Here is a 25246-nt window from a genome sequence, read left to right as displayed (position 1 = left end):
AGACTATATTGCATTATCCTGTATCCTGATTGGCTAAGCTCTGTAGCCAATGTACTTAAGGGAAGTCAGGATCATGGCTTGTGTGGATACTACACCATTTTACCTGCTTATTTGCTGTTAACTCTCTACCTGATCTCTCTGCATGATCGCTGTTTGATCATAGCTACATGTTGCTTTCTACTATTTATTGAATGTTTTGATATTGAACTTGTTCCTGTTTTGAAACTCAAGAAGAACTGTTTTATTGTGTATGACTACAACTGGTAAGAAGACTTTGTACTTGAAATATCCCTGGATTGATCTTTTAACTCTCGTCTTATCTGTGTATGACTTGGATTATTTTTTGGACTTTGCTTTACTTTTTCTAAAAGTAAAAGACTACAACAACTCAGTGTGTTTGTATGTTGACTGTGATTGTTCACAACCGCTCCCAGTCGCTTTTCATGCGTTTACTCAAAGGGTACTCTGATCAATAACCTACAACATCGGTTATGAGCCAAGAATATCCTTAACATTACTATCGTAGCTACTAGCACTAATTTATTTATTTATTTATTTATTTATTTATTTATTTATTTATTTATTTGATCAAATTTGTATACCGCCCTACTCCCGAAGGACTCAGGGCGGTGAACAGGCACAAAATAAAACACATAGTTACAAAAGTTAAGAGCAGAATTAAAGCCAAATTAAATATTTGAGCCCAAGACAATTTAAAACATCCCAAAAATTTAGAACAAATCTAAAATTTAAATTTAAATTTAAAAATTTTAAAATTAAAAATTAAAAGGGGGGAAAGGTCAGGCCAGGCCGGCTTGCTGAAATAGAAAGGTCTTTAGAGCGCGGCGGAAAGTGCGCAGGTCCGGGATCCTACGTATCTCCGGGGGGAGCTCATTCCAGATAGTAGGTGCCCCCACAGAGGAGGCCCTCCCCCTGGGGGCCGCCAGTTGACACTGTTTGGCCGACGGCACCCGGAGGAGCCCCTCTCTATGAGAGCATACCGGCCGGTGGGAGGTTGATTATGGTAGTAGGCGGTCCTGTAAATAGCCAGGTCCTAAGCTATGGAGCGCTCTAAAGGTGGTAACCAGAACCTTGAAGCGCACCCGGAAGACCACCGGGAGCCAGTGCAACTCCCGCAAGAGATGTTACGTGGGAGCGCCATGTCGCTCCCATAACTACCCGCGCGGCCACACTCTACGCCAGTTGGAGCCTCCGGGTGCTCCTCAAGGGGAGCCCCATGTAGAGAGTGTTGCAATAGTCCAGGCGGGAAGTGACGAGGGCATGAGTGACTGTGTGTAAAGAGTCCCGATCCAGAAAGGGACGCAACTGGCAAATCAGGCGAACCTGATGGAAAACCCTCCCGGTCACAGCCGTCAAATGCTCTTCTAAAGACAGCCGTGAATCCAGGAGGACGCCCAAGTTGCGAGCCCTCTCCGTGGGGGCCAGCGATTCGCCCCCAATAGTCAGCGATGGCGTCAACTGACTATATCGGGACGTCGGAAACCACAGCCACTCGGTCTTAGATGGGTTGAGCCTGAGCCTATTCCTCCCCATCCAGATCCGCACGGCCTCCAGGTACCGGGACATCACTTCAAGGGCATCGTTGGGGTGGTCTGGGGTGGAGATGTACAGCTGGGTGTCATCAGCGTACTGGTGGTACTTCACCCCAAAACCACGGATGATCTCACCCAGCGGCTTCACATAAATGTTGAACAGGAGGGGTGAGAGGACCAACCCTTGCGGCACTCCACATATGATGATGTTACCTAGTCTGCAAGAAAACAAGCAAGCTCAGAGAGCACCAAGGAAACCCTAATTTCAACCCTGAGCTACAAATTTTCTCCTTTATTGGCAAATTAGTACCTGTAAATATTTGCGCAATTTGGTTTTGGAGACATTATGCAGGATTGGGCCTAGGAGATATTAACAAAAAAGGGGAAGAAAACCTGAGCAAAGGGCTGAAGAAACTTTAACAAGAGGAAATGGTACCTATTGCTTTAAATTAGCCAATTGCTTTTTTTTTTTTTTTTTAATCAGATGACCTAGGGCAGGAGAAAACCAAACTAAAATAAAAAGCGCAAAGCTCCTACTGTGGACAAAACCACTTCAGAAGAAAATCCCTTTCTAATCCAATATTAGCTTCCTACCTATAAAGGAACATTACAGGACTCGCTAAATGCACCTCCTCGGCTTGTCTGCTTTCCAGCCCCCTCCCCCTGGCCTTGCTTGGGTAGGATCTTTCTGGATTTCATTTTCACTCATAGTCTAAAACACACAGCAACGGACTCTAGACCCTGGAGGGCTAAACATTTAACAAGCTGAGGGCAACGGTCAGCTGTACAAAATCTACCTCCAGAGCCTGATTCTCAGAGCAAGCCATCAATAGCTCCAAGCAATGGAGGGACTGTGGACTTACCTGCTCTACCTCTATGGACTCTTTGTGGATGCCGTGTTCCCATGTGAGAATCCAGTGAAGTTGCATGCTAATGAACTGAACCGGGACCAGGTAACCAAAAATTTAAAAATCCAGGCAGGATGCCACGGTTAATAATTGCTTTTTGTTGCGGAAAACCACCTAAATCCAACAATTTCCAAATGGTGCATCAGGTGAATGGCAGGCACATAAAGAGATGGAGGAAAAACATACAAATGTACTGTGTATTATTGTTGTTATTCTTTCATTACACTTCTATCTCATCTTTCTTCCGTATCAAGGCATATGTAGCCCTTCCTTCCCCAGCTTTTCCCCACAACTGATCTATGGGGTATATTGGGATGAGAAGGAATAGCTGGCCCACATCACCTAGTAAATTTCCAATAGAATGGAATAGATTTATGTTGATATCGATTGTTTCCTGATTGCTTATTTGTACCCTATGACTTTCATTAAGTGTTGTACCTTATGATTCTTGATGAATGTATCCTTTCTTTTATGTATATTGAGAGCGTATGCACCAAGACAAATTCCTTGTGTGTCCAATCACACTTGGCCAATAAAAAAATCTATTCTATTCTATTCTATTCTATTCTATTCTATTCTATTCTATTCTATTCTATTCTATTCTATTCTATTCTATTCTATTCTATTCTAATAGAATTCTTTATTGGCCAAGTGTGATTGGACACACAAGGAATTTGTCTTTGGTGCATATGCTCTCAGTGTACATAAAAAGAAAAGATATTATTCGTCAATAATCATAAGGTACAACACTTAATGATAGTCATTAGGTACAAATAAGCAATCAAATCATACTAGGAAACAGAACAATATAAATCGTAAAAATACAAGCAACATGGTTATAGTCATAAGTGGGAGGAGATAGGTAATAGGAAGGATGAGAAGAATAATAGTAATACAGTCTTAGTAAATAGCTTGACAGTGTTGAGGGAATTATTTGTTTAGCAGAGTAATGGCATTCGGGGAAAAACTGTCCTTGTTTCTAGTTGTTCTGGTGTGCAGTGCTCTATAGCGTCGTTTTGAGGGTAGGAGTTGAAACAATTTATATCCAGGATGCGAGGGGTTTGTAAAGGTTTAAGAATAGCCTCAAACCAAAATCTCCCTTTACCTAGTCCAGACTTAAACACTATAGTTGGTGGACCTAAATTTTATAAATCTCAATGCTCAAAAATAAATTAGTCTTTGATGAGTTTTACTAATATGTACTGTGTATTTATACATTTGATCTACCTCAATCCTCAATAAATTCAAAGTTATACCAAGAAGAAGTGAGTTGAAAATAAATAGCTTTCTGGTGACTGGAAAGCCCACTTTTTGAGACCGGTTTCAACCTTGGTTAGAAAAATCCTTTGCAAATGCAACCTAGTATTGGTATGATTTAAATGTCAAGAGTGGGGTTTTGGAAAGAGGCATGGGGAAAAAATGTCCCCAATGAAAAGCAGTTTTAACCGAAGCAAGACCAGTCAAGACCAAGATATTTGCTGCCTGAGGTCAATATTGCAAATCCCGTGTACTTTTCTAGTAACTAAAGCAAACCATAATTTATGGGAAAGTTCTTTTGTCCTCTGTCTTGTTGAAAATAATATGGCCTCAGACTTTCAGGGGGAAAAAGAGCAAACCAAATGTTTTTGCTTTCAGAGCTGCTATAACAAAAGCAATGAACAAACCAGAGTTTATCCTGAGTTCCACCTCTGGGACCTGAGAACTCCTGTCCATGATTAGAAAGCTTTCTGTTTGATCATTCGCAGATTATAGTTTGGTCCAGAAATATCTATACCAGTTTTCTCCAATCTTATCACCCCAGATACATTGGGATTACCTAGAATTCTCAACTAAGCCATCTCGTCTAGAAAGCGGAAATGAATATGGAAATACAGAGACAAATTCCTTGTGTGTCTAATCCAGGAGTGAAATCCAGCAGGTTCTGACAGATTCTGGAGAACCGGTAGCAGAAATTTTGAGTAGTTCGGAGAACTAGCAAATACCACCTCTGGCTGGCCCCAGAGTGGGGTTGGAATAGAGATTTTGCAATATCCTTCCTCCAGGAGTGGGGAGGGAACGGAGATTTTGCAGTATCCTTCCCCTGGCACGCCCACCAAGCCACACCACACCACACCCACCAAGCCATGCCCACAGAACCGGTAGTAAAAAACTTTGGATTTCCGCACTGATCTAATCACATTCTCAGCCAAATAAAGTATTCAATTCAATTCAAGCCACAATTTGGGAAGTTTCTTTAAATCACAATGAGTGAAGATGGTTTATGATTGTGTGTCCACATTCATAAAAGTTAACTATAGCTGGATTAATCTATGGGGAGAAAATTCTAATCAATGGAAGTCTGAACAGAACAGAACAGAACAGAACAGAACAGAACAGAACAGGAATAACAGAGTTGGAAGGGACCATGGAGGTCTTCTAGTCCAACCCCCTGTTCAGGCAGGAAACCCTACACCACTTCAGACAAATGGTGTCCAATCTCTTCTTTAAAACTTCCAGTGTTGGAACATTCACAACTTCTGGAGGCAAATTGTTCCACTGATTAATTGTTCTAATTGTCAGTAAATTTCTCCTTAGTTCTAGGTTGCTTCTCTCCTTGATTAGTTTCCATCCATTGCTTCTTGTCCTGCCCTCAGGTGCTTTGGAGAATAGCTTGATTCCCTCTTCTTTGTGGAAGCCCCTGAGATATTGGAACACTGCTCTCATGTCTCCCCTGGTCCTTCTTTTCAGTAAACTAGACATACCCAGTTCCCGCAACCGTTCTTCAAATGTTTTAGCCTCCAGTCCCCTAATCATCTTTGTTGCTCTTCTCTGCACTCTTTCTAGAGTCTCAACATCTTTTTTACATCGTGGTGACCAAAACTGGATGCAGTATTCCAAGTGTGGCCTTACCAAGGCATTATAAAGTGGTATTAACACTTCACGAGATCTTGATTCTATCCCTCCGTTAATGCAGCCTAGAACTGTATTGGCTTTTTTTTGGCAGCTGCAGCATGCTGCTGGCTCATATTTAAATGATTGTCCACTAGGACTCCCAAGACTGCACCGGCTTTCAGTTCCTCTGATGATTTTTATCAGATAAAAATATTTTTTAAAAAGAACTAAAGATAGAGAACATTTAAAAAAGGATAAGTAGTCTATCGAAGAGGTATATTAGGAGTGGCTTGATAGCTGTCTTCCATGACTTGAAGGGCTGTCAGAGAGAAAAGAGAATAGACTTATTCTCTAAAGCCCCAGGGAGCAGGACAAGAAGTAATGAGTGGAAGCTTTGTCAAAGAGAGATCCAACCTAGAAGCAAGGATGAATTTTCTGACACTGAGAACAATTCATCAGTGGAATAGTTTGCCTCCTGGAGTTGTGGGTGCTCCATTACTGGAGGTTTTAAAGAATAGACTGAACAACCATTTGACCGTGATCAAGGGTGGAATTCAGCCTGTTTGGGCGAATCGGATGTTAATTTTAATCTGGTTCACCAAACCAGTACTTGCAAGGACTGATTGATCCCGCCCACCCCACCCTGCCCCTCCCAGGAGTCTCCACGCGGCCCATTTTAGATGCCAGGCAAGTGCAGGGCCTGCACGGAGGCTCTGGGAGGGTGAAAAACAGGCCTACCGGAAGTACCGGAAGTCCAGAAACGGGCTGTTTCCGGCCTCCAGAGCCCAGGGGAGGCCATTTTCACCTTCCCGGAGGCTCGAGGAAAGCCTCCGGAGCCTGGGTAGGGTGAAAACACCCCCACACACACCATGGTGCAGGAAACCGACTAGGCCATGCCCCCATGGCCATGCCCCCTCCCCCAGCAACCGGGCAGGGAACCGGTTGCTAAAATTTTTCAATCCCACCCCTAACAGTGATGGTATAAGATCCTCCTAACTTGAGGAAGCAACTGGACAATAGAATAGAATAGAATAGAATAGAATAGAATAGAATAGAATAGAATAGAATAGAATAGAATAGAATAGCTTTATTGTCACTTGGAATGTACACTAATCAGCATACATTAAAACAAAATTTTCATTGCATACAGCTCTCAAAGGGTCACCACCTCCAATATACACTACATAACCATGAAAGAATGAATAAATAAATACAAAATTATGTATATTACATGACACAGAGAAACAACACAGTCTAGATGACCTCCGAGGTACCTTCCAGCCCTATGATTCTATATTCTAGATTCTCTAATATAGGCTTGATGTTTATGTATGCGGTAAATCTACCATATAACTTTGACATTATTAGATAGGAATCTTTTTTAGTGAATCCTTCAGTATATACAGTGCATGTGAGAATGTTGATTTAAAAGGATTGTCCAAGGAGCGAATCTGTCATTAACAAAGGCCAAATAGGTTATTCTTCCTGGGGAAAAGCAATGTTGGGTAGGGACTATTTCAGGGGTGAAATCCAGCAGGTTCTGACAGGTTCTGGACAACTGGTAGCGGAAATTTTGAGCAGTTCGGAGAACCGGTAGCGGAAATTTTGAGTAGTTCCGAGAACCAGCAAATATCACCTCTGGCTGGCCCCAAAGTGGGGTGGGAATGGAGATTTTGCAATATCCTTCCCTTGCCATGCCCACCAAGCCACACCCACAGAATCGGTAGTTAAAAATAATTGGATTTCACCACTGGACTATTTTGCTTATTTCCCTCTGTTGCACTGACATACCATCATTCAATTTGTCAAATTACACAGAATTCTACATTTAGTAACAAGAAACCCGTTGAAACACTTAGTTCTTTCCTCACCCACTCTTTTCTATTTTCTCTTCCAAGCCTGAACTGACAATATTTTGTATTCTGGCAGTTGACAATGTGTCAAAAGACATGATTGCTGGAGAAAGAACTGTCCTTTTCTAAAATACAGGTAGTCCTCGACTTATGACCACAAATGAGCTCAAAATGTATGTTGCTAAGCAAGGCATTTGTTAAGTGAGTTTTACCCCATTTTACAACCTTTCTTGCCACACACAACCAGTTGTGAATCTGGTTTACCCATTGATTTTGCTTGTCAGAAGGTCGCAAGAGGTGACCATATGATCTTGGAACACTTCCATCATCATAAATGTGAGTCAGTTGGCAATTGTCTGAATTTTGATCAAGTGACCACAGGGAGGCTGCAATGGCTGTAAGTGAGAAAATCATAAATCACTTTTTTCAGTGATGTTGTAACTCTGAAGAGTCAGTAAATGTTGTAAGTCGAGGACTGCCTGTAAAGTGTTCCAACCTAGGCTCCCTTAAAAAGCAGGAAGCAGGAATTGGTCCCGGCAAAACCTCTTTTATTTACACGACTGCGAATTACTTTCATTCATAGTCAACAAGGTTTCTCCAAAAAGTTTTTCAAAGGAATATTTATCAACATACCTTATCTCGTTTGGCAAGCTGCCACGTAACTTGTTTCCACATTCAGAGCAAGGCAAAACTCAGCAGAGAGTCTCTTAGAGTCATGAACAGAACTTTCCACCAGCGGTGGGTTCCTCCTGGTTCGGCCCGGTTCTCCCAAGCCAGTAGCAGTGACGATATGACATCACCGAACTGGTTCTGCCCCCCTGCCCCCCCGCGCCCTCCCGCCCCCCACGTTATTCTTACCTTTTATTTGGCCCCACCCTCAACTATTGCTGCCTCCTGAGTCCCAGCTGATCGGCTAGAGGGGAAAAAACTGTTTAAACTCTTGCCACAGGGCTTCAAAGGGCTGCCCTACAGCTGATCAGTGTTAAAAGAAAACAAATGAGTAGACCGGTGCCTGCAAAAATACATGAGTAGATCAGTGCCTGCAAAAAGACATGGGTAGATCAGTGCCTGCAAAAATACACGGGTAGATCAGTGCCTGCAAAAATACATGGGTAGACCAGTGCCTGCAAAAAATAAATGGGTAGATCGATACAGTTCTGCAAGCAGTTAAAAGCCTGGTAGACCAGTACCCCTGCTAAATCCTAAAGAATTGTCACATGACCATCAAGCCATGCCCATAAAATAAGCCATGCCCACAGAACCGGTAGTAAAAAATTTTAGAACCCACCTCTGCTTTCCGCTCTTGAAATGACCAAAAGAACGAATTGTTTCCTGCAAAAGCCCCCTCCCCGTTCGCTCTTCTTTTGTTTCCTATGGGAGGGGCCAATCATCTCCAAGATGTGGTTTTACTCCAAGGTTGACCCTGCTTTCTGAGTTGTTCTTGTCTTCTGGCAGCTCTGCACATGTGCACACTGGGAACAGGCTCCAGCTGTTCCTCTACCTCGCTGCTGTCTATCTCCCTCTCTGCCTCCGACGCAGAGCCCTTATCCAAGCTTTCCCCAGCCCCCAGGACTGGCCCAAGTTCCTCCCCAACCTCCTCACTGTCCGACTTTGCTGCCAGCTCCTCTGGTCGCCGCTGGGCCACAACATAAAAATTATGCTTAAGAATAAAGCTTGGGGATTTAGAATCACCTCTACTGCTCTCTTAATTTATCCTGAAGTAACCAAATCCTCATTTTTGCAGTATCTTGGCAGGTGGCTCTTCATCGCAGCTGCATCATCATCATCGTCATCATTGGAGACATTTGCCTATGTTGACAGCACCCTGTTTAGTATGAATCAGAGTGAGGGCCCAGAGCGGTTGCAACTACGGGCTGCCATCCGACTGTAAGTTCAACTTTTCAAAATTTAACACACATAGACATTTTTAACCAAGGATGTAGTCCTTCAGTCTCCGGGATATCTCTTCGGGATCTATACATTATCCCAGGATAAGATCTGAACCAAGAATCTCTAGAATATATACAGATAATCCTCAATTTACAACAGTTCATTTAGTGACCGTTCGAAATTACAAAGGCACAGAAAAAAGTGACTTTTGACCATTTTTCAGAGTTACGACCATTTCCACATCTCCATGGTCATGTGATCAAAATTCAGATACTTGGCTCACATTTACGATGGTGATAGCATCCCGGGGTCATGTGATCCTCTTGCAGTCTTCTGACAAGCAAAGTCAATGAGGAAAGTAGATTCATTTAACAACCTTAACACCCGCAGTGACTCACTTAACAACTGTGGCACGAAAAGTCGTAAAACGGAGCCAAACTCACTGAACAAATGTATCACTTAGCAACAGAAATTTTGGGTTACATTATGGTCGTAAGTCGAGGAGCACCCGTATTGCATTATTAATGAAGATAAGAGCCTCTTATGTGCACAGGATGTGTAGAGCAGTGTCTCCATGTTGGCTGGGGAATTCTGGGAGTTGAAGTCCACAGGTCTTAAAGTTGCCAAAGGTTGAAAAACATTAATGTAGAGACCAGGGGGGAAATCTACTTACCTTCCCTACCGGTTTGGAAGTGTGTGCTCCATGTGTGCAATTTTGGACCCTCTGTGCATGCACAAAGCCTTCTGCGCATGCGCAGAGGGTAAAAAACAGGTTTTAACCAGGAAGTAACAACATCCGGGTGGATGGGCGGAGCCTCAAGCTGCTGCCGCTTCCGGTTCTCCAAACCACCTGCTGCCGCCACTACCGATTCAACCGAACCGGTCTGAACCAGTCGCATTTCACCCCGGTAGATACTCAATAATTTTGCTATGCAAATCCATGTCACCATCTTGGGAGCCTTATTGGGGTTGAGCTAGGACAGAGGTCGGATTTTATAGTAATTTAACTTACAACACTTTGTTTAGTGACCATTCAAAGTTAACGTAGCACTGAAAAAAAGGAACGTGGTCATTTTTCACACTTACCACTTACATCCCTACGGTCATGTGTTCAAAATTCAGATGCTTGGCAATTGACTCATATTTATGACGGTTGCAGGGTCCCTTTTGCGACCTTCTGACAAGCAAAGTCAATGGGGAAGCCGGATTCGCTTAACAACCCTGTTTCTAACTTAACAACTGCAATGATTCACTTAACAATGGTGGCAAGGAAGGTTGTAAAGTGGGGCAAAACTCACAGCAAATATCTCGCTTAGCAACATAAATGTTGGGCTCAATGGTGGTCGTAGATTGAGGACTACCGGTATAAAATTCGATGAGGCCACAAGACGGAACGGAATGTAAACATTGCCCTTGGGCTTTACTCAGAGCAAAAAGAGGTATAATCATAAGCACAAAATAGCTAGGATTCCTTCCATGCAGCCCGAGGTCTAATAGAAAAAGAGAAATTTAAGTTGCTTTCATTCACAATTTCAAGGTGAAAAGGTCATTTGTCTGTAACAGCTTTATTGCAGAACTGTAAAAACGAGAAGCGACCCTTAAGGCATCTGGTCCAACCCATCCCTTGATACAGGAAATGAAAAGAGAACATCTCCAAAAGCAGAATGTTGGTCTTTGCCAACAGAAGAGAATATTTGTAGCTCAGGGTTGAACTGTGGGGTTCTTGGTGCTCTCTGAGCTTGGTGGTTTTCTGGAGACGTTTTATTACCAAACTAGGTAGCATCATCAGTGCTAGGCTTGGTCTTTGCTTTGAGACCTCCAATGAAGGGGAGAGATCTCCCCTTTCTCTGGGAATTAGTTCCCCTGTAGAAGAGATCCTATATTAGGATGGCTTTCCTAGCATTCAGCTGGCATTTGTCCTGGCATAAATAGAAACCATTGAAGGTAATTAAAAAAGGAACAAGTTGTTAAAGAAAAAAAAAATGAAAGAAAAATGTCACCTGAACTAGACAAAGGAACCTGGGTCTGAGCACATGGGAAAACTCAAATCCCATCAGCACAAGGACTTGGGGGGAAGGACAGAGGTGGGTTTCAGCAGGTTCTGACCAGTTCTGGAGAACCGGTAGCGGAAATTTTGAGTAGTACGGAGAACCGGTAGTAAAAATTCTGACTGGCCCCGCCCCCATCTATTCTCTGCCTGCAGAGTCCCAACTGATCGGGAGGGAATGGAGATTTTGCAGTAATCTTCCCCTGGATTGGGGAGGGAATGGAGATTTTACAGTATCCTTCCCCTGCCACTCCCACCAAGCCACGCCCACTGTTGTGTATGTATCTATTTTGTGCGGGAAATTCAAATGCATAGTGAATCCTGATTGGTTCTTGGTTGCCTCTGGAAAGTATATAAAGAGGACTGTTGCCTGTGAGTTTTTGCTGAAGTCTCACCCTGAATTAAAGAGCTGTTGTTACTAGCCTGCTTGTGCCTCTCGTTATTCCGTGCTACAACACCCACCAAGCCATACCCACAGAACCAGTAGTAAAATAATTTGAAACCCACCACTGGGGAAGGGGGGGGTGTTATAAGAGGTCCTGAAGTCACTCTACTCCAGGGTCTTGAAGGCCAGACAAGGAAAAATGGATGGAAACTGAACAAGAAGAGATTCAACCTAGAAATAAAGATAAATTTTCTGACAGTGAGAATAATCAACCAATGGAACAGCTTTGTCTTCGGAACTTGTGGGAGCTTCATCGCTGGAAGCTTTCAAGAAGAGACTGGACTGCCATCTGTCAGAAATGGTGTAGGGTCTCCTGCTTGGGCGGGGGGGTGGACTAGATGACCTACAAGGTCCCTTCCAACTCTGTTATTCTGTATCCAAAACTGGCAGCTTCCATCCATCTAGCTAGCAGCCTAGTTGAGGGCCCAAGTCTGGAGAAGTGTGCATGTGCATGTGAGAAAGAGCAAATGTACCTTGTGTAACCAGTAACATTTTGCTGCTACTTTCAATTCACATCTCCTCCATGTATTTGAAAAACCTGATGTGTCTCAGTATTCGGTTGAAAGTGATTTGTGTGTGTGTGTGAGAGAGAGAGAGACCCTAATAATTTCTGGGCTGTTGACCAGGAGCTGTGTGTCTTGTCTATTCTAGACACACCTATTTGAGGTAGAAAGCAAGGGAAGCTTAGATGATCTGCATGCCTCAACAGGGTGTGCGTGAGTGGGTGACCATAAAATAACCTGGGAGTGCCTGTAACAATGCTTAAAAGCATTTTGTGAAATATAATTGCCTCGTGGATAAAGACATACAAAAGTGGTTCTATTTTTCATACTGCTTTTCCTCAAAACAACGGACGTTCTGTAAGTCTTTTGAGAAATTACAATTTGCCAAACTCACTGCTGCAGTAGTGGGTTGCCCCTCCGGTTCGCACCGATTCTATAGAACCGGTAGTAAAACCGGCGGGAGACCCCGCCCACCGACCCCGACGTCACTAAAACGCTTCTGTGCATGTGCAGAAGAGCATGCACGCACACGCGGCCCCGCTGCGAACCAGTAGTAAAGGTAAGTAGAACCCACCTCTGCACTGCTGCCATTATTCTGACCTAGACTTCCCCAGCAGCACGAAGCCGAGGCCTCGTCCCAATAAACCCCTTTTATTTAATTTACAGTGAATTCCTCTCCAGCAAAGTCTTTCCTCTCCCACAGTCTTTCAAGATAGTTCACAATTACCGACCTTTATCAGGCTTGGAGAGTGGCCAGGCCGATATCTTTCAGATGCCGCAATACTTGGCAAGAATGCAGTAATGAACTCATTGTCTCCTGCAAACTCCACTCCCCTTTCGCTCCTCTTTTATTCCCTCTGGGAGGGGCCCTTCATCGTCCACCTGTGGCCTTACTCCCAAGTCGACCCTTGTTCCTTAGCTGTTTCCTTCATCTGGCAACTCTGCACATGCGCACACTGGGAACAGGCTCCAGCTGTTTGTCTGCCTCACTGATGTCTGACTCCGAAGGCAGCTGATAGCTGGCATACGGCCCCATCTCTGCCTCCGACGCAGAGCCCTCGTCAGAGGCTTCCCCAGACTCCAGGACTGGCCCATGTTCCTCCCCAATCTCCTCACTGTCCAAATCTGCTGCCAGTTCCGCTGGCCACTGGCGGGCCACAATAGTAGTCATAATTAGCTTTTATGTGTTGAACCCTGACAGAGAAAAATTCACTCCACAGATAGTGCTCAACTTACAACCACAACTGAGCCCCACATTTCTGTTGCTAAGCAAAACAGTTGTTGAATGAGTTTTGCCCCATTTTACAATGTTTCCTGCCACTGTTGTTAAGTGACTCACTGCAGTTGTTAAGTTAGTAACATGTTTGTTAAGCGAATCTGGTTTTACCCATTGACTTTGCTGGTCAGAAGGTCGTAAAAGGGGATCACATGACTGCAACTGTCATAAATGTGAGTCAGTTGCCAAGCATCTGAATTTTGAAAGCGTGATGCTGCAACGGTTGTTAAGTTATGAAAAAAGGCCATAAGCCACTTTTTCCAGTGCCATTGTAACTTCAAACAATCCCTAAACGAACAGTTGTAAGTCACAAATACCTGCCTTTCTATAAGCAGGGAGGGAATTCCATGTCAGGATTGTGAAACTGAAATGGGAGATTTTGAAATGAACTAAAGGAGGTTCTCCGATGAGATTAAATTGTGAAATTGACTACAGGACCAAGAAAGTACAGGTAGTCCTCAATTTATAACAGTTTAGTGACCATCTGAAGGGGCCATAAATTGAGGACTACCTGTATCAAGAGAAGGAGGTGCTTATTCTCTACTTTAAGAGACTGGTACTCAAGAAAAGATTGAATTCTTTAAAAAGCCCACTTCCGATACCTAAAATTAGAGGAACTAAAGTTCAGATCTGCGATCAAATAGTAGAATACAATATAGTAAAGCAACAAAATAGAACAATAGCTGGATTGCAGCTGCACTGCAACCGCAGTGCTTTCGGTTCCCAGAAACAGGCACTTCCCTGTCCCCTATTATTGCCTTCCCAATTATGTAATATGCATTCTGCAAATATTATACACTGTGTGTGTGTGTGTGTGTGTGTGTGTGTGTATACTGTGTGTATTATACACAGCCCGGAAATAATTACGGTCACACACACACATAAATCACTTTCCACTGAACACCGAAATACATCATGTTCTTCAAATACATAGAGAAGATGTGAGAAAATATATATATATAAACCAGGGGTGAAATGTAAAATTTGTTACTACTGGTTCTGTGGGCGTGGCCAACTTTTTTTAAAAAAAACTTTTCAAAGCATTTTTTCTAATGCTTTGAAAAGCCTCTGCCGATCAGGCAATTCAGCTGGGATCTTCAGAGACTTTTCAAAGCATTTTTTTTACCACCTCTTCAGCCAAGAGGTTGCAGAACAAAATGCTTTGAAAAGCCTCTGAGGATCCCAGCTGAGCTACGCAATCATCAGAGGCTTTTTTTTAATACTTTTAAAAGCATTTTTTCGTCGGAAGAGGTTGTAGAAAAAATGCTTTTAACAGTTAAAAAAAAAAAAGCCTCTGATGATCGTGCGGCTCAGCTGGGCATGGGGGTGTGGGGCGCAGAGATTTTTCCTACCGGTTCTCCGAACCACCTGCCGCCATCACTACCGGATCGGGTGATCCGGTCCGAACGGGGAGTATTTCACCCCTGATATAAACCGATATAAATATATATTGAATATCCTGTATGTTTACTCAGTACCTATTGTATTTTTATAGAAAGTGCCATATACAGGTAGTCCTCAACTTATGACCACAATTGAGCCCAAAATTCATGTTGCTACGAGAGACATTTATTAAGTGAGTTTTGCTCCATTTTATGACTTTTCTTGCTGCCGTTGTTAAGTGAATCACTGCAGTTGTTAAGTTCGTAGCACGGTTGTTAAGTGAATCTGGCTTCCTTGTTGACTTTGCTTGTCGGAAGGTCACAAAAGGGGATCCTGTGACCCTGGGACACTGCAGCCGTCATAAATATGAGTCAGTTGCCAAGCCTCTCAGTGTTGATCATATGACCATGGGGATGCCGCAATGGTCACAAATGTGAAAAATGGTTGTAGGTCAGTGATGTTGTAACCTTGAACGGTCGCTAAATGAACTGTTGTAAGTCGAGGACTACCTGTATATCAAAATCTCCATCCTGTCATCGTTAAAAGTCAAGTTTAGAATTCCACCTTGCGTTTTCTATCACCATCACACACATCTCCTTTGCCACCACCTCAGAGATGCACCCAGTGGTGAAATCCAATTTTTTTTTACTACCGGTTCTGTGGGCGTGGCTTGGTGGGTGTGGTGTGGCTTGGTGGGCGTAGCAGGGGAAGGATACTGCAAAATCCCCATTCCCACCCCACTCTGAGGCCAGTCAGAGATGGTATTTGCCGGTTCTCCAAACTACTCAAAATTTCCGCTACCACTTCTCCAGAACCTGTCAGAACCTGCTGGATTTCACCCCTGGATGCACCCCCTCCTACAACTGACTTTTTTAAAAGCGCATTTAATGTGTCAGGTTCTTCCCCCAGCTTTCTCAAGTCACAGTGATTCTTTCCAACCACATCTGAAACTTGTCTGTCCTTCCGCCCATTTACGGCTCACCCGTATTTTTTCCCCCTGCCTCTTTTCTTCCTAGGAAAACAGGCCAATGCGTTCCCAAATCGTGGAATTATTTGCTTAGGGAAGAAAGTGCTGATCTGGCTACCGAAGGTAAGGCTCCAGTTTTTTTTTCCTGCCAGTTTTGCTGATAATTTTGTTGTTGTTATTTTGTCTTTTAATGACCCCGTAATCCCTTGCATCGTGGTGGACTCAGGGCAACTAAATGGAGCTGAGTGTTTATTGGCCGGATGCCCTTCCTCTCGCCAATGCAGACTACACAGCTGATATTTATTCATTGTGCCCAGAGAGAGAAATACCTGCTGCTACCTAGGATCGAACTCACAGCCTCCTGATTGAGAGGCGAGCCATCTTTGCTGATAATGTTACCTTCAAAGCTGATCTTAAAAGCAATATATGTTATATAGCCAGATTAAGATTCTGAAGCATAGATGCAGGGAATAACTGCACCACAAGGTAAATAGGAATTCATGGCTTTGACAAAGGTGTCAATTAATTTCCTACTGAAATCAATAAGATAAGTTTATCTGCACTAGTATTTCCCACTGGCATCTGTGGGAACTGGAGGGCTCACCTACAATTGCATTTAATGTAGGACAGGGCAGTCCTTGACTTATGAAGGTAATTGAGCGAGCATGACGGTTGTGAAGTAGTTCCTAATGTGACCGTGCCTTTTTTACCAATTGTGTGTGTGTGTTGATTGTTAAGCAAATGCCATGGTCATTAAGCAAACCTGAAAGGACAAGCAATAAGAATTAGTTTAACCTTTGCTATTTTGCTTCTGTAAGAAATGCTTCTGCTATGAATCTAACATCTTGTTTTTCTGTACAACCCAGTGCTTGGTGCTTGTCTCAAGCAAGCGGCTGTGCATGCCATTGCCTTTCAGGGTTCAGACATCAGGCAAATATGGTGGTGTTCTGGCTACACTTTGTGTTGCTAAGCATCCAGCCTCTCTCTTCCTTGCTGCATTGGTGCCAGTAACAGATAAGGATGGTAGAACAAAGAGCTACCCAGGGATGAGTTAAGATTGATGAGGAGAGCACGGACACGCAGGGTATAAGGAATGCTTTATAGATAAGGAAGGCATGGGCCAGGGACCAGGGTTGGGAACCAAACTGTTGTCTCTGATTGGCTACATGGATGTATAAGAAGTTCACCATACTGACTTCTGGCTGATGTCACAGTGGTATCGGACATGAGGAGCGGGTCTCCATGCTCCCACACCAAGTTCTTCCTGTTGGAGGGCTCCAAAAGGAGCTAAAGCCACCATGTAGGTGGTGAAGAAAAGAGGGGCACCCTGTGGTTCTGGGAGAGCAGCAACTTTCTTGCTGGACTCAGGGTTTCTTCCCTTTCCCTTGATGAGAAGATGCAGCCATCATGGCTGCCACAAAGCTGGGATAGCTGAGGCAACAAAGAAACGTGCAGGAGCAGTGCAGATGAACAGTGATTGGAGCTGGATAAGAAGATTCACCCAGCTCCAATTTATTTATTTATTTAGACCCTAACTTTAAAAAAAAAAAAGAAAGAAAGAGGAAAATCCAGGAAAAGAGACTCTTAGAACTATTTTTTTTTTAAAATAGGGCATTTAAAAAAAAAAAAAGAACTTCGCCATACTCTTTCCAAGTGTGGCTCTTCCTTGCATATTTGCGGCATGCTATTTCTTTTTCTTTTTCTATTCAGCTATTTTCTTTTGCAAAATAAAAGCTGTTACTTTTTCCAAGCCTCTGCTTAAGTCTCTCTTTGGCACTTTGACTTGAGTACATTTTGGACCTCCCAAACCCATTGTTTGCTGTGGGGCATTGTTTGAAGCTCGGAAACATTGTAAATTGTGGTCAGGTGTCTGTGGATGGTGCCGTAAAATACAGCTGCTTGCCAAGCCCCCAAAATATGGTCACGGGGCTGTGGTGGAGGGCCCGGTTGTCAGAACTTCAAGTTCAGGTCATAAGTACCTTTTGGGAGTCCATCGTAACTTTGAACGGTTGATAACAAATAGGTTATAAGTTGAAGACTACCTGCATTTTCATAACTTCCTTATTTGCTCAATGAAAAAAATCCACTTTTGATCCTACCCTATTTTAATCTCTGTTGTGGCAGTAAAGAATTTGACAAGTGTTTGAAGGCACTTGTCTGCAGGCTTTTTGCATTATAAGCTATTCTGCACCTATGTATTAACAGCTGTGAGTAACCATATAATTTTTTTAAAACAATATTTGTATTTCTGCTGAGTTGCACTTATAGAATCTCGCCTTAGGCTGAATATTTTCTAGCATCTGGGGAAACCTGTTGTTATAGTTGTTAAAAAAGCCTAATTTAAAAATAACAAAGCTGTGGATTTATTTTGATGCATTTTGATGAAAACCAACCAAAAATATAAAAACGGGGTACTGCATCTATTAGGTAAAGGTTCCCCTCGCACATATGTGCTAGTTGTTCCCGACTCTAGGGGGCGGTACTCATCTCCGTTTCAAAGCCGAAGAGCCAGTGCTGTCCGAAGACATCTCTGTGATCATGTGGCTGACATGACTAAACGCCAAAGGCACACGGAACGCTGTTACCTTCCCACCAAAGGTGGTCCCTATTTTTCTACTTGCATTTTTTAGGTGCTTTCGAACTGCTAGAGTGGCAGAAGCTGGGACAAGTAACGGGAGCTCATCCCCATTATGCGGCACAAGGGATTCAAACCACTGAACTACCGAACTTTTGAGTGACAAGCTCAGCGTCTTAGCCACTGAGCCACCACATCCCTAGTGCATCTATTAGTCCGATATATATGGCTGAACTATCACTCCTGCATCAACCTAAATCAATTTTTATTTTTTAAAAAAAGATAACAATTTAATTGGCCAAGCAATGTCATTTGATACATATTTTTACATCATTGATATTTTTTCTGGAAGTTCTTAAAAATATATTTTTTTCTGGAAGAATAAAAGATGCAACATCAATAGCTCACAGCTATTGCAGTTTTTTAATGTAAAAGTTTTCCCAAGGAAATTATTTTACGTGTGTCAGATTTATGTACAGGTAGTCCTCGACTTACGACCACAGTTGACCCCCAAAATGACTGCTGCTAAGTGAAACAGTTGTTCAGTGAGTTTTGCCCCATTTTATGACCTTTCATGCCACATTTGTTAAATGAATCATTGTAGATGTTAAGTTAGTAACACGGTTGTTAAGCGAACCTGACTTCCCCTTTGCTTGCCGGCAGGTTGCAAAAGGGGATCGATCACATAACCCCATCATAAATATGAGTCATTTACCAAGCATCTGAATTTTGATCATATAACCATGGGGTTGCTGCAACAGTCATAAGTGTGAAAAATGATCATAAGTCATTTATGTGCCGTTGTAACTTCAATCGGTCACTAATGAAGTGTTGTAAGTTGAGGACTACCTGAATTGTAGTCTTCTGTTTCTCTATCTGCTTCATTAAATAAGGAATTGGATTTGACCTTCTGGATATTAATGCATGCTGCACCCATTTCTGCATTTAGTTATAGATTCACCTTTGGTTGTTGATACTGTTTACGTGTGAATTCCATAGATTAAAATAAGAGCACACCCTGACACACTAGCTTTCTACCTGCAGGGATGTGTTTTTATAAATTGAGAGAGGCAATTCTCTTGCTCACTTTCTGAAGGCAAGCAGATCAAGAGCTTTGTTGGCCAGTATTGTTCTCCTGGATATGTATGCCAACCTGCTGTTTTTTTTCCCCTCTGGATTTCCTGCAACAGGCCGGCCTCACATGAGGACAGAATTGTTCTCCGCCAAGTGTCCCAACACCATCATTGTCCAGGAGACAGATCAGGATTATCAAAGGATCCTTTTCTACTGTAAGTAAGATCCTTTTGCTCTGATCCCTAAATCCATTTTTTTTCCCTTCTTCTTAAGAGTTAAGGCAGTGCAGCCCTCTCCAACCTCATGACCGATACCTCACACGTCTTTTATTCGTTTTATTGTTTTTACACGGGGTTTTATATTCTGTAAGCCGCATTGAGTTGCCATGTGCGAATAGGTGGCAATATAAATTCCCTAAATAAATAAATCTCTCCAACCAGAGATATTCATGGCAATTTTCATTTTTGCTGAGAAAATAGGTTCCCCAACTCATAGGTTGAGATCCAGATTCTTTCTTGATCTTGAACTGCTTTTTCCTTCTCTCTCCAGCCCGGATCCTCCATCCTGAAGAACACTGCGTTGCTGATTTCTGGAACAAAGCTTCTTGCCTTGATATGAATGAATTCCTCCTTATACCCAGAACTCAAGGTAGAGCCTCTCTATGGACCAGCAGCTTGTCCACTGTGAGCACAAGCACTGTATCCTGGCAGAGGGCAAAACCGTAAAACAATTCCTTTGCCTCCCAGAAGGTTCCCTGACTTGGCATCAATTTAATGAAAATTAAAAGTTCAACTTAAGGAGAGTGAGTTTGGTCCAGCCGGTTAAAACATCAGGTTAGAAAGCAGGAGACGGGAGAGTTCTAGTTCCATTTTAGTGATGAAAGCTGGCTGGGTGACTTTTGGCCAGTCCCTCTCCCTCAGCCCATGGCGTCAGGGTTTTTTTTTTTTTTTTTAATTTGATTTATATGCCGCCCTTCTCCAGAGACTCAGGGCGGCTTACAATGTGCTAAGCAATAGCCTTCATCCTTTTATATATTTATACAAAGTCAGCTTATTGCCCCCGCAACTGGGTGCTCAATTTACCTACCTTAGAAAGGATGGAAGGCTGAGTCAACCTTGAGCCTGGCGAGATTCGAACCTGCAGTAATTGCAGGCAGCTGATCTTAATAACACTGTACTACCAAGGCTCTTACTACCAAGGGTTGGGCAACAAGCTGGCTGATCAATTCCAGCTGCAACCAATGGAACCAGTCCTTGCACTTACAGGAAAAGGCTAGGAAGAAACTGGCATGTGACAAGGGCCCAGTGCCAATCTCTAGCACTATCTTTATTCACAATAGCAGCAGAGGTGGGTTTCGCATCATTTTACCACTGGTTCACCGCACATCGAAAATGTGAGTGCTTTCCGCGCATGCGCTTTGCTTCCGCGTGCAGCTTGCACACATGCGTGCGGCTTAGAAAACGTGGCTAAATAGGATGGCATAGTACCGGGGGGGGGGGGGGGGTGGGCAGGCCCACCTGCAGGTCACCACTACCGGGGAGAGAACTGAAACCATGTGAAAGAATAAAGAGAGAAAAATAAGAGGGGACCTAAGGAAGCATAGAACATAGAATAATAGAGTTGGAAGGGACCTTGGAGGTCTTCTAGCCCAACCTCTTGCTCGAGCAGGAGACCCTATACCCGTGATGGTGAACCTATGGCACATGGAGCCATATCTGTGGGCACACAAAGCATTGTCTTAGCTCAGCTCCAGCGTGCATGTGCACGCTCGCCAGCTGATTTCCGGGCCTTACAGGCCCACCAGAAGTCGGGAAACAGGCCCTCTGGAGGCCCTCTGGGGGGGGAGGGAAGGCTGTTTTCACCCTCCCCAGGCTCCAAGAAAGCTTCTGGGGCTTGGGGAAGGCGAAAAACAGGCCTACCGGGCCCACCAGTAAACGTTTTGCCGTCGCATGCCAAAAGCGGGGGGAGCGCACGCATGCGCGGGGGGTGGGGTGCAGGGGGCATTGAATAATGGGTGTGGGCACACACACGCGTGACCCCCGCTTTTGGCACTTGACGGCAAAAAGGTTAGCCATCACTGCCCTGTACCATTTCAGACAATTGGTTATCCAGTCTCTTATGTCTCTATTTGTTTTCTTTTGCATCCCCTCACTTACTGTCAACTTGCCTCTGCTTCGCTTCTTCTGACTCTTTTGGAGGAGAGTTTCTCAAGCTTAGCATTCTGGAGAGTTAGAGGATTTTGATTAAATGTCTGATTTGTTACCGGCTATATCCACCAAGGCAGCCATTTTGCAAGAGTGCCATTTCAACATTCCAAGATGTATACCTGCAGTACTTGCTTGTGCCTGGAAGACGATCATTTCATGTTCTCCGGGCGAGTGCTTTCCCTCTTTCCAAAAATAGTTGGTTTGTCCTTTTCTACGTTAGTCTAACTCAGAGGTCTTCAAACTTGGCTTGTGGACTTCAACTCCCAGAATTCTCCAGCCAGCTGGGAGTTGAAGTCCACAAGTCTTAAAGCTGCCAAGTTTGGGGACCCTTGGTCTAACTGATCTTCTAGGACCCCTGATTTCAGGGATCTTCCTTAATAGAACAAGAGCACCATTTTGAGGGCCCACAATAATCCAAACCGTGTTACATTGGATACATTCTGGGGAATCAAAATGGTAGATCCAGCACGATGTACAAAGGATAGGCAGAAGATGTAAGGTGTTCTAGGGATCCACTCTGTTGCTGACCTGGTCGGGATGCTAGAGAGATCCAGGTGTTGATGGTGGCTTTGTCCCCCTCTGAAATCAATAACCCCTACTCCTCACTGTTGTACCCAAACAACAGGGCATCTCACAATGCATTGAAAACTTTTCTTATGGCATTATTTCTTTATCTCGTGTAATTCAACAAGGGCAGTTGTTCCTTTTTTACCATGAAGATATTTTCTGCATCAGACGCTATAATGTTTTCATTCAGTTCTGCACAGATGGTTTAGCACCACCTTAAATTCGATCCTTCGGCCTCAAAAATTAAATCCCAGAACTGGTTATCCTTTGTTAAAGAGGAGTTACTCATGGTGTGTAACTAGATATATGTAAAAGCTTGGCATATTATGACAGTTTTGATCTCTTGTGACAATTTAACTGCATTACTCAAAATGCATTTTGGATTCCAAAGGTTAGAATCACAACTAACATGGAGGGAGGGAGGGAGGGAGGAAGGGAGGAAGGAAGGAAGGAAGGAAGGAAGGAAGGAAGGAAGGAAGGAAGGCAGGCTTTTGTGCAAAAGTAACCATTTCTTTCTGTCCTTTGTCTTAGATGCCTGTGAATTCCAGGAAACTTGACCTCTTTGGTAAGATAAATCTACCCCATACCACATTCTACTACCCAATAAGAGAATATTTGTAGCTCAGGATTGACATGAGGTGTCCTTGATACTCTCTGATCTTCATGCAGATCTTTCATTACCCAAACTAGATAAGATCATCAGCACTGACAATGTTACCTAGTTTGGGTAATAAAACATCTGCAAGAAAACTACCAAGCTCAGAGAGCACCAAGGACCCATTCTACTATCCATCTTCAAATCAAGTTCACTGTCTTGATGATTTTGTGGCTTTATCTTGCAAATTTTCCATAAGGTAAATCCTTCCTTCCTCTGTCAGCTTGATTTTATGCAGCTTTGAGGGGGGGGGGGTTCTTTCTTTCTTTTGCCTTGTTTTATAATTTTGTGTCTTTTCATTTTTGCGTTTAGTTGAATTTTTAAAAAATGTTTACAAATTATTTCAGCGAAAGGGGGTGGGGATGAGAGAGATGAGAGATGAGCCTGAGTGGCGCAGCAGACTAATGCTACTATTAAAGGTAGTATTTAGCTTCCAGCTGCCTGCAATTACTGCGAGTTCAATTCTCACCAGGCTCAAGGTTGACTCAGCCTTCCATCCTTTCTAAGGTAGGTAAAATGAGAACCCGGTTTGTGGGAGCAATAAGCTGACTTTGTATAAAAATATACAAAAGTATGAAGGCTATTGCTTAACGCCTTGTAAGCCACCCTGAGTCTCCGGAGAAGGGCGGCATATAAATCAAAATAAAATAATAATTTAAAAAATGATTGGAGTAGGGCTGGGCTTCAAAAATTTTAGCAAGGGGTTCTCTGCCTGGTTTTGGGTGGGCATGGCCATGGTGGGCGTGGCCTGGTCGGCCTCGTGCACCATGCAGGGGGGCGTTTTTGTCCTCCCCAGGCTCCAGAGGCTTTCCTCGAGTTTCCAGGAGGGCGAAAACGGCCTCCTCAGGCTCCGGAGGCCCTCTGATGGCTGGAAACAGGCCCGTTTCTGGCCTTCCTGAACTTCCAGTAGGCCTGTTTTTCGCCGTCCCCGAGCCTCCATGCGCACCCTGCACTTACTTGCATCCAAAACGGGCCGCATGGGGACTCCTGGGAGGGGCGGGGTGGGCAGGGCCAGCCAGGAATGGGATTTGGGGGTTCTCCGAACTACATAGAATTTTAGCTAAAGGTTCTCCCGAACCCCTGCGAACCCCCAGCAGCCCACCCCCGGATTGGAGTGACAAAGAGAGAGAGAGAAGGCAGATAGGATAGAAAGCAAGCTGGAGGGTCAGGGAGGATGATAAAAGGTGAGGAGATGAGAGAGAAAGCCACTGGGACAAAGAGAAAAATATGGTGTGATGGGAGAAAGTCGATTTCTTTGTTCAGCATCGTATTTCCATGTATAATTAATCTCACGTTAAGTCTTTTGGACATATTAGAAGACTCCCCAGGGCAAGATTTCATGTTGTATCTCTGGATCCTGGCGATATATCCTGAACCTTTGGGAGGGGAAGAAGCACAGTGAACTGTACACAAAAAAAATTGTATTGTCTGAATGAGACAATTGATGAGATCCCAGACAGAGAAATAGGAAAATTTATGTCTGGTTCCAGCCACTCCCAGCTGGAGTTTTAAAAAATGAGAATTAAAAATGACGACACAAGAAAATAAAGCATCTTTTTCAATAGTCCTGCAGCAAGGAAAGCCATTTTCTAGCAAACACGTGAATTCCTCGAAGGGTTGAAAAAAGCTGCTGTAGATGCGCAAAAGGCAGGCAAGGGGAACCTCCTTGGGTTGATTGGCAAACTGCTGAAGCCTAAGAAATTTGCCAATTCTTATAGCCTGGTTTGTTTTAAAAGCAGGTTTCTAGCCCTTAAGACCGCAAAACTGGGCCTGAGCATGGACAGCAGACATTGGTGAGATCTCAAAAACTAGTTGGGAGAACATGATTAGCTGCCTTTCTCTTATCAGAAATAATTAAACTATGCAAAAACTGTACATTTGCATATTATACAGGTAGTCCTTGAGTTACGACCACAATTGAGCCCAACATTTCTGTGGTTAAGACATTGTTTAAGTGAATTTTGTCTTATTTTATGACCTTTCTTGCCACAGCTGTTCAGTGAATCACTGCGGTTGTTAACTTAGTAACCTGGTTGTTAAGGGAATCCGGCTTCCCCATTGATTTTGCTTGTCAGAAGGTTGCAAAAAGTTGACAACTTTTTTTTATTATTGTTCTTTTTCTCCCATCAGCTTCACATCCAGCTCAGCAGAAAGGAATCGCCCCCTTGAAGCTGATTTGACTCATCTGCTTGGAGAAGCAATTACTTAATAGTTTTAAATAAAATTTATTTTCTAACGAGAAAACACTCGCTCTTCCTTATTTAAAAACAAAGCAAGCCCGTGAAAATACAGGTAGTCCTCGTCTTACAACAGTTTGTTTAGTGCCCGTTCAAAGTTACATCAGCACTGAAAAAAGTGACTAAGTCTTTTCCACAGACTTGGGGTTCATATTTATGACCTGGGGTGAGATGATCCGCTTTTGCGACCTTCTGACAAGCAAAGTCAGTGGGGAAGCCGGATTCCCTTAACAAC

General features: G+C 43.5%; 1 protein-coding gene across 1 annotated transcript; it reads left to right on the top strand.

The window, feature by feature from the left end:
- Positions 1-2367: 2367 nt before the first annotated feature.
- APOM (apolipoprotein M) lies at positions 2368-25012 on the top strand. The gene is made up of 7 exons (XM_070933400.1): positions 2368-2506; positions 8930-9072; positions 15746-15819; positions 19462-19560; positions 19895-19993; positions 22651-22684; positions 24905-25012. The coding sequence occupies exons 1-6, from the start codon at positions 2396-2398 to the stop codon at positions 22674-22676; spliced, it is 552 nt and encodes a 183-aa protein (XP_070789501.1). The 5' UTR covers positions 2368-2395; the 3' UTR covers positions 22677-22684; positions 24905-25012.
- Positions 25013-25246: the final 234 nt, after the last annotated feature.

This window comes from Pituophis catenifer, unplaced genomic scaffold (genome assembly GCF_029215685.1).
Source record: "Pituophis catenifer annectens isolate HBS135680 unplaced genomic scaffold, rPitCat1.0.hap2 SCAF_2, whole genome shotgun sequence".
NCBI lineage: Eukaryota > Metazoa > Chordata > Lepidosauria > Squamata > Colubridae > Pituophis > Pituophis catenifer.
The sequence above is the reverse complement of the archived record's forward strand: the minus strand, read 5'-3'. Positions and strand labels throughout refer to the sequence as shown.

Excerpts from the sequence above, each read along its gene's own strand:
- APOM (XM_070933400.1), top strand. The coding sequence starts at position 2,396 with ATGGAGGGACTGTGGACTTACCTGCTCTACCTCTATGGACTCTTTGTG. Across the intron at positions 2,507-8,929 it reads ATGAACTGAACCGGGACCAG|TATCTTGGCAGGTGGCTCTT; the intron begins GTAACCAAAAAT and ends TCATTTTTGCAG. Across the intron at positions 15,820-19,461 it reads TGCTGATCTGGCTACCGAAG|GCCGGCCTCACATGAGGACA; the intron begins GTAAGGCTCCAG and ends TTCCTGCAACAG.